General features: G+C 38.1%; 1 protein-coding gene across 1 annotated transcript; it reads right to left on the bottom strand.

The window, feature by feature from the left end:
• Positions 1-3,412: 3,412 nt before the first annotated feature.
• On the bottom strand, positions 3,413-5,221 carry bhlhe22 (basic helix-loop-helix family member e22). The gene has a single exon (XM_015384363.1). The coding sequence runs from the start codon at positions 4,987-4,989 to the stop codon at positions 4,171-4,173; it is 819 nt and encodes a 272-aa protein (XP_015239849.1). The 5' UTR covers positions 4,990-5,221; the 3' UTR covers positions 3,413-4,170.
• Positions 5,222-10,207: the final 4,986 nt, after the last annotated feature.

Genomic DNA, 10,207 nt, shown 5'->3' with positions numbered 1-10,207 from the left:
AGAATGTCTCACTTTGTTCAGGTAGATCTAAAGTTTATTGCACCTTTACACATGTTTTGCTTTGCTGTTAAAGGTTGTTTTTCTACACATATGGCTCTTTCTACCCCCTGGGGAATTTCTTCCCTGTGGCCTAATGTGAATATTAGTATGGGTTAACTGCTTTACTCATTTGTGCATCAATGCATATTGCATAATTAATGTTTTTTGTGAAGTCTCAGTTTCCACACAGCAGGAAGGACGAATGAAACAATAAACATGTTAGTGAGGTCCTGCAACCGGAGTTTCTGCTCGTTTCTGCTCTTGATTAAAAAGAACCTTCTGATGTGGATTTGAAGTATTCAAAACTGTGATAGGATTAAGGGGCACCTTGCTATTTTCCTTGAAAACTCTAATTTAGATTGGAGATTTGTTGGAGACAAATTGTCTACCTCAATAAAATGCCTCCTGTTTTTTACATCTGCAAGATGTTCATTTGAAATCTCATGCCTAAAAGTTTCCAAAATTTATAATATGAAAAAAATAATAGCCAAGTTATAAGTTATACACTTTTACGTAGCGATCAGAAGAACAACACAATGTTTCTTGTCTACGATCCCCTTATGTATGCATATTAAAGTGCAAAGTTATTCATAACCCTGGCGGATTTATGGTTAAAGGAATCTTGTAATTTTACTAAAATTTTTCTGCTTTCTTAAGGTAGTAATATATATATATATTTTTTTTTTTCTGTTGCTCAACTAGAATCTCATATTTAATCTGTGAAAGAAACCAAATCTTGGGGTGATGGTAAAGAGGCTCATTACCAGAGATAAGTGGGCAAATTTCAATGGAAACACGAAATATTGCGGATTGAACATTGTAGTGCCCATAAATATTCCCAAACGTTATTGAGGTGGCTGTACATAAAAACAGCATTTACCTTTATGCCTCCACTTATTTGGAATAAATTCCCAGAAAAACGTCAAGATGCTGAAACCCTCAGTTGCTTTGAATTAAGATTAAAATGCAGTTGTTTAGATGACTGTGCTAACATTGCTTGTTATATTTACAGTTCGTTTCTTTCATTTTCTTATCATTACATTAATATTTCTTTACCGTTATGCAACCATAACATACTTTTCTTTTTTTTTCTTCATTTACAGCACTTTGAATTGACTTACTACAGAAACATGCTATATAAAAACAAACATGCCTTATTTTACCTTCCTTATTTATAATTACTTGACATTTATTTGTTTCCAATAAAATACAATCCCAAATAAATACCTTCTTTTAAGCTAAGTATTATTGACTAAAGTTTAATATCTAAATCTAGCAATTTGAACTTTTTATCATTCACCAAACATGTTTTACTGCTTTTGATATTGAATGGCTCATTTTTCAAGAGATAAGATGGATGGATGGATGGATGGATGGATGGATGGATGGATGGATGGATGGATGGATGGATGGATGGATGGATGGATGGANGATGGATGGATGGATGGATGGATGGATGGATGGATGGATGGATGGATGGATGGATGGATGGATGGATGGATGGATGGATGGATGGATGGAGTGCTGGTTGTTGGGATGACCTGCACAATGCTGTGCATAACAAGACACACATCTTCGCATCATTTGAAATTTAGAAGCAAGGCATCCTTTTTTGTGACTTAAGCTATTTGCATTTTGCTAAAAAGAAAAAACAGATAATTCTAAGCTTTTTATGTAGAATTTGGAAACATTTGCTCACAATGGTTTGTAAAAAACCCCCCAACATTTTACTCAAACAACCATTAATTACTAAAACATAGTTGTAAAGCTGGAGACATGGTGAAATTTACAGAGTTTCTAAATCTAGGCCTTGCCATACCCATTTTACCTAAGCTCATGCCCCATATACAGTAGCTCTGGTGAAGTTCCCAATCAAAATTCAACAAATACTTATTAAACAGCACAAATATCTGCTTTAAAACATCTCACAGCGTTAAAGGAAAATATAAGGGGATAAGGAGACTAAAGAGTTATACACAGTACAGTCTTTATGGAATAAAAGCCAGATGTATTAAAATTATTGCCATAAAGGTTTAGAACACACAAATAAAACATGCATATTTATGAAGAGACTTTGAAGATGTAAAGTGGCCAAATATTTTATATCAAAAAGGGATTATGGTTTTATAAGACCGTTAAAGTGAAGAATTGTTCATAAAAGCTGAACTTAGTAAAGCTGTTCCCTGTTTTTTTAGACATCTTCCCCTTTAAACTACAAACAAACTTTTATTACCAAACCAAATAAAAAAAAATCCTTATCTTTGATAAGAATAACATTCAAACACATAAATTATTCATATCTTTGTGTTGTTAACCTTACACTATGTTGTCAAAGTTTCTATTGGAGCATTATGCAGGATGTCACTTTAAAGTTAGTGTTTTTGAACAGTGGAGCAACTTAGGTTTTGTAATTTTATAATCATTTCGCAGTATGTCTCTGTAGTTTATTGCATTTTTTTGTAATCTATAAATGGAAGTGTGACATTATTTACATTAAGCATTTTTAGTCATAGTAAGCCTGTTCGTTTTACAGTGAAATAGCCCTATATTTATTTTTACAGGTTTGATTGTATGCTGTAAGTAGGGCTCATTTTACAGAGAAAATTGAAAAATAGTTTCTATTAATTAGGTGTCACAGGGGCGGTTACAGTATGTTATAATTTGTCCTTTGATTTAAACTGTTTAATAATCCCAACTGCAAACATTTTCATGAGCTGTATAATCAGATCACTAAGTAAGATTGTAGAATAAAAAGGGGCCAAAGTCGCTGCGGCTGCAGCTGCGCGCTCATTAAAGACAACAAACTCCGACAATGATTGAACAGCGGTTAAATTACGTGTCTTAATGACATTGTGAGGGCGTCATCGTCTTTAAACGACGAGTTTAATTATGTGCAGGCAGGTATTACAGCATCACCTTTTTTTTTTCTTCTTTTCTTTCTTTTTTTTTTTTTTGAAATCCTATTGCGCATCGTGAGGCAAATCATTTTTAGTTGGAATAATAATATTAATCGGATTTCCTCTTTTTTTAAAAGATTGATCTGTTTCCATGTTCCCTTCAGTCATTCCCTCAGAGGATTTGGCGCAATTTCGAGCTCAAAGTAGAAATTATTGACACCTATAGAGCCAAGAAACTTCATATAACTCAGCTTCTTCTTGCTCATAAAGACTCATGTTCTGAATGTGTAACGCGTCAGAATCTAAATCTGTCAAGATGATGGAATAAAATGTATATATTTGTAGATCGCTGCACATGAAAATGTGTTATAAATTGCTGTAAATAAACTAAATTTAACTATGATAAGAATACAAACCAAAAGCAGCTCTCTGATTCAAGTTGCTCTGTCTGTGATAAATAACCAGATATATTCTAATGTTGTTCAAAATATTTTAATAAAGCTTTTCCACACTCAAATACATACAAACGGCCCTCTTTGCTCTGATAACAACGAAAGTATCTACAAGAATAAATTAAAGCCTGACCTGACAGCGCGAATAATCTGAACGAAAATCATGAAAAAGGGCAGAAAAAACATCCACCTCGAAAAAAATATGCAATGCAAGCATAAATATCATAAATACTCCAAATTAAAAAAATCACAAAGACACATTTAAACACCTTGTAGACTTAAATGTATTCTTTTACCTTCTTTTTAATTATTATTAATCGATTGAGAAAGCCATTTCAGCCAAATAGATATAGGCCAGTGGATCATTTGTTGTCTGTATTATTTAAATCCCCTCATCCGCAACATTCACTAGAAAAGTTCTTTAAAAAATGGGCCCGTGGTTTAGAAGTTAAAGTAAACACATGGAAAGCAGCAGAGTGAGGTGGGTGCTGTTGCGCTCCGGGAAAGTAAAAGTCGCGCCCGTTTGGTCAGATCATCTCCACAGAGGGTCCATCACAGAGCAACAGGCCTTTAATTCGGCTTCTGTCTGGCCTGCAGTCACACCAGCACTTTAAAGATGACTTATGTACACAATCAAGTGTTGTTTTGACAGAAAAAAAACAAGCGAGTTTTAATGCGTTTAGTAAATATTATAAAAAAATTACTTTTTGTCTCTACTCGATCATCATTCATGTTTTTTTTTTCCTTTCTTGTGTGCTTCTTTGTAGTCTTTGTTATCAGTTTTAAGGCTTGTCAGTGCACTGTTTGCAGAGGCTGGACGCGGCGTTGTTGAACAGGGCGCATTTGTCAGGGCAGGAAGACGCAGCCACCCCGGCGGGGAACGGGTATCCGGGCGCCTGATCGTATGCGCCCAGACCGGGTGGAGGAGCTGCCAGCGCGGTGGTGGCCGGTATGGAAGCCGCGGAGATGGCCTGCCCCTGGTTCAGGTACGCGACCAGTCTCCTCATCTCCTCCAGTGCCTGCGCCTGCATCAGGATGTAGTTCTTTGCCAACAGCAGGGTGGCGATTTTGGAGAGTTTACGCACAGACGGGCTGTGCGCGTAGGGGATGACCGCTCGGAGCTCATCCAGCGCGTCGTTCAGGTCGTGCATCCGCCGTCTCTCCCTGGCGTTGATGTTGAGCCGCAGCATTTTCTGCTCTTTGGTTTTCTTACCTCCTCCTTCTGCTTTCCCCCCGGCTGCTGTTCGTACATCTGTCAGGAGGACCATGTCGCACCGCCCGTCGCTGTCATCGTCGGGGCTCTGCTCTCCACCGCTGCTCTCAGCCGCCGAGGTCCTGTTGGCACTCTCCCCGTACTTAACGCACAAGGATCCGGTCGGAAGACCTAGAGTGCCGCCCCTGGTTCCAGCGAGTCCTCCGGGCTGGATCGGGTCCGGATCAACTTGATCAAAGCAGCCGATAGGGGACTGGCGGTCTCTGGGTGGCAGCTCCATGCTGGCAGAGGTTCTGAACGGGTCCATCTTTTTGCCCGACACGGCGCTGAGAGTTTTATGAAAAATGTCCCCTGCCGCGCCGCCGTTCAGGTTCATCCTCCGGTCCATAGCCTGTTGGGTTCTGGGAAATCCTGACGCCTCTCAGCGACTTTCTCCCTCTACTTGCGCGTCAGCGGCAAAGTTTGGGGCTCCTCTTGTCAGCTGAGGTGAGGTGATGAAGAAGGGACTTGAGTAAAAAGTATCGCTCTCTCTCTTTCTGTGTCTGTGTTGGATTCACCTTCAGATCATCACCATCATCCTCGTTACGCACAAGACGCTTCAGTCTTTTACATCATTATCCCGAGGCGGGTTATTAAAAAGGATTCGCCTATTGAGGCCGAGATAGCCGCCCTCCCCTTTTGCTCTCCACCCAATCACACTAACCTTTTAATTAACGCGGTTTAAACTGGGACGAACACAATAAGACAGAACAGTAGTTCACCCTCCGATTGTGCGTCTTTTCAATGTTTTATCCTGTGCTTTTAGACAATGTCATCGTCATGATATATTCTGCCTCAGTATTTTCTTTTGTACTATCACTATTTATTTGTCTTAAAGGATAGATGCAGTAAAAGCTGGTTTTCATTGTTTTTCTTGATTTATTATTATTTTTTTTTTTTTTGTCCAGCATAGAAACTTGTATGCTAAACTTGCATGGCAATTCACATCAGATAAATTGGCTGTGATACTCTTTTAATAAGTAGAGTTTGGAATGTCACTTTTATTAGCATTGATCTTTTTTGTCCTTATCCACAATCAATTATTTCATTTTATGCAAGTCAATTGTCTTCTAAGGCGGACAGCGGTCATTTCTGGTGGCTCAGTTAATATTACCCATGCTTATGCTGCCATCTTCTGTATAAAACAGCAAATCACGTTAGTAATTTTTTATTTTTTGTAACCAATCATCTTTGAAGGACAGACCTCCTGGACCGTTAATCAATACCAAAAGAGCTGATTAAGATCAGAAATAAAAACAGAGGAAAAAAATATTTATTCATATAAAAATGCTTAATGGGAGGTAAAAAAAAAAACCACAAAAAAATTAAGCCTTCATAATTTTCTGAGCCATAAAAGATAAAAATCTTTATATATTATATAAAAATGTTAAGGAACTTTTTAATAACTGATTTACATTAATGAGAAATAAATTTTCCCCAAAGCAGGCTCCACAAGATAATGCCATTTTCTTATTTAAATTAAAAAAAATTGACTGCGCCGAATACCAGCCTATCTTGGAAGAAGACTGATTTACTTAGACTTACACAAATTTTGTTTACACAGCTTTCCAACAGTAAATGAGCAGCAGCTTAGCAGTGAAAATGAACTTATCCATTTATAAACCCAAGAAGTGATCAAAATGTAAACAGTGTGAAAGAGACTTGGTGCAAAAGGGCATTGATGTGGAGGGTTCGTCGCACGGTGCAAAAATAGATGTTGTGCAAACTGCAGTAGAACCATTAAGTTGAGCTCTATTTTGAAGATTCACCATGTAGTGCAAATATGTTTACAGGTGTGATGCAGAGTCTTGTTTTGTGACTTGGTTAGAGTTTCAACAGTTCAACAGTTTTATGGCAGCGGGGAAAAAAGCTGTTGCAGAACCTGCTGGACCTACAGCAAATGCTTTGAAGTCTCTTCCCAGAGGGCAGCAGGGAGAACGGTCCATGGTGGGGGTGTGAGGGGTCGCTGATGATGTTACATTCAGAGCAGGAAGCCATTGACCTGAGAGTGAGCCAGGGGTTTATCCTCTTGCATACCGACACCCTAAACATTCAACTTTTTTTTTTTTCTTTTTTTTTTTAGAATGTTGATCTGGTAAATCTTGGACATAAGCTTTATCTTTTTTATATGTTGTGGTTGTATTCTGAATCATTACAGGTTTTTAATACTTAGCTTTCCTCCTATATAACTTTTTTTTCTGTTCTTGTGTTTTTTAGTACCTGATCTCCTCTTGGTCATTCATTCTTTTCTGAATTATTTTTAATTGTTCTGTGCTCCTCGTTCCTACTCTGTTTTAGTAGCCACTTCAGAGAGGTGAAAACTTTTAATATGTGCATTTAGTTCCTTTACTTCTAAAAGACATCCCATATTCAAAATCAGGGGAACCTCTTACACCCTAAGGGGGTATAAATAAATTTCTGCCTGACAAAAACACACAAAAGTAAATCACTTATAGCCTCACAGCTATTAGATTTAAGAAGAAACTTTTGGTACCTCTGTAAAGGTAAGATGTCATAGAATGGTTTTCTGGTGTCAGCACCATTGTAGCTTTGACCCTGCCTGAAATATTAGGGACAAAATACAAAATATTTTGCATTTTTTGAACCTCGCCAAAATTTTCTTTGAAATAAACATTGCAAAACACTACCAAAATATTATTTATAGCACAAAAAAGCAGTACAGACTTTTAAATCTAAATGTTGTGTAAAAATATACCAAATTTGGACTCAATCAGATGAATCATATTTATTTTAGAATAGTATTAGTGAGAAATTTCTTAGGCGGAGAGGCCATTTGGGCACATTTATCCAAAAATGTCACCAAACTGTGCCAAATGTGTTTTTTACATCAATACTGGGGGTTTGTTAAAATTACGAGGTCACGTAGCAGCTGGACCCACCGGTGGGTCCGTAGGGTTCTAGGGGTTAAAATTCATTTAAAATCTAGGATAAAAGAAAAACTTGTGAATATGAATCTCTTCATGGACGAAGCTAGTTGACTCTCTCCACTTTAAGTTGCTGTGTAAAGTTGGCATGCTGAACAGAAATGGACTTTTCTGACTTTTATTTATGAACTAATCTAAAATCACATACTTTTCTTTTCTACTGGCATACTGGAATACATTTGTGGTCATAACATGCCTACTTGCCCTTTAAACATTTTGACATGTTGACCACCTGGTATTTTCAGGTCATAATTATCCATTCTTTGAACTGCATAAAGACGGCATGCGCAGCATTACCAAAGGACAACCTGTTATATTAAGGGCAAGCTGGAATGGACCTCCACATTAGCAGACTACTTACCTTGGGGCTCAATAGGATGAAGGTTCTACACTGTTTCCAATCAAATAAACAACTCAATTACTTGCAGTCCAAATTAATTTCTGACTGGAAAGCTAAACTCAGCTATGAGAGTGTTTCGCTCAATGGATATTTGTCTCCTTGATTAAGATCTGAGGATGGGGAACAGCAAGAACGGTATGAATGATTAGTTCTTTCAGTAAATTAGGGACTTTGAACAGCTTTTCGTTCAGATCTGTTCCACCTCAACTCTGCAGGTGTCACTGAAGTTCACCAAGGCCTTGCAATCAGATAGTGCAATCTTTCCACCAACTCCTTAAGCATTCTTCTTCTCCTCACAGATTCCACTGGCACACTAAGAGCCAATTTTGCAATTACTCTCCCCAAGAAGCCATGTGTAAATGCTCAGTGAAATGCATTAAGGGACAAAATCTGCTAACAAGGTTCTGCTGCTTGTTACCATGGCATATTGCTGCACACACATTCAAGTTACCTTTTGCAGTGATTACAACCGACCCCTGCCAATTGAAACATTGTGAATATGCCACAGATTTTTCCCCGGTCTGAGTTTGACGCCTTGGCAGCTACATATTGTGAAACAGGAATGAGGTGGGCAAGAAAAAGGGCTGATTGTGCTTCCTGCAGTGAGTCACCCACTAGAGATAACCATGCTTGCCAAGGAATTTTGTTCTGAAATCGTGATTGATCTTTTTTTTTTAAAATTAGGGAAAATGTAGCATGAGAAGAGAAACATGAGATACTTGTGAAATTACTGAGCTTTATGCAGTTTATAGATGTTTAATAGATGTCATTATCTGAGGCTCTGAGTTATTTAGTGCTGTTCTGTGTCCATTTTGTTTATTTAAATTCCCCAGCTGTTGCTAACTACTAGGCATTCTCACAAACTGTTCTACATCAGTGTATTCAGACTCGTCTGTTTAACCATGTATTAATCTTACTTTTTATTTACTCTTACTTTTCTTTCATTTACTAACAAATCCATCTATAACTCTCACATGTTTCTCCAAGAGGAGGGTGTATGATTTAGGAACCTCATGTTTTCATCGTTGCAGATCATGTGTTAGCATCTCCACATCAGTAGACATTTCTTTGACAGTGGAGCAGTTTACAGTTGAGTCTGTTACAGTTATGGAGGTAGTTGGAAATGGCAGGGTACCGGTACTGGAAATGTTCACTCTGGAGGGTATGAACTAACGGGAGATGTGGTTGACACCTGTTGGATTTCAAATGATGTGCGATGACTCTGATAATACCTGCAGCAGAACAAACAGAGGCAGGTGTCTAAATTATCAAGGAAACCAAAGTGTGTTTACGATGTAGAAAGATCAAAGTACTTTTCTGCTTCCTTAATCCAGGGGTTATTAAGCTCTATCAGTTAATGTAACCTCAGACTCAGAGGTTGAACTAAGTGGGGCTTTATTTCACTCTGACTTTGGAACAGAGGATCAGATATTTCCTCTAATCAATCTGCAAAGGGGATCATAGGAGTAGGGGTGCTCCTAGATCAGTAGATCTACATTTCATAGCTGGTGGTGAGTACCGAAGAAGTATAGGGTATTCATGAGCTCCATGACCATAGTCCTGATGCAGACTGGAATTTCAACCTGGCAACTAGGCTTTCTCTCCTCTCTAAACCCTCTTGTGCTGATTTTCATGCCCACGTTCGTAGGATGTAGTCATGGAGAAAATGTTGTTGGCTGCCATTCAGCTGCTGTTTGACTGGGAAGGGTCATTTTGAATGGCTGCTACATTTATTCTTGAAATGATGACGTAAGAGAGATGCTTTGCCAACGGAACAAGACAATTTACATTTAAAATAAGAAAAAAACAATTGCATGGTCTTATTTCAAGTAGATATTATGTAATTATCCTATTTTTCAGAGTAGACATACTCATTCCATTGGCAAATCAACGCATTCGTACTCTTACTCGTCGTCTCCCGCCATTTAAAGCGGGGGCAAATCATCGTATTAAGTGTATTTACCTACTCAAATTACGAGTAAATACATTTAATCTACGATTTTTCTTTTACTAATTTCTAGATCGTTTTTGCAGTGTGGGTTTCTAACGTGATGTGGATCTGTTGGCATTTTCAAACCACGCTCTTCTTTGTGCACTGAAATTGTCCCATCGGAGTACTTTGAAGCGAAATGGAAAAGAGTCAACTTCTCCAAGTCTTGGGCTGGGTTTGTCAAGTAGGAAAAGGTAAACTGCTCTTTTAGGTCAGGAAGAAAACATTTGTC

The sequence above is a fragment of the Cyprinodon variegatus genome, unplaced genomic scaffold (assembly GCF_000732505.1).
Source record: "Cyprinodon variegatus isolate N-32 unplaced genomic scaffold, C_variegatus-1.0 Scaffold311, whole genome shotgun sequence".
NCBI lineage: Eukaryota > Metazoa > Chordata > Actinopteri > Cyprinodontiformes > Cyprinodontidae > Cyprinodon > Cyprinodon variegatus.
The sequence above is the reverse complement of the archived record's forward strand: the minus strand, read 5'-3'. Positions and strand labels throughout refer to the sequence as shown.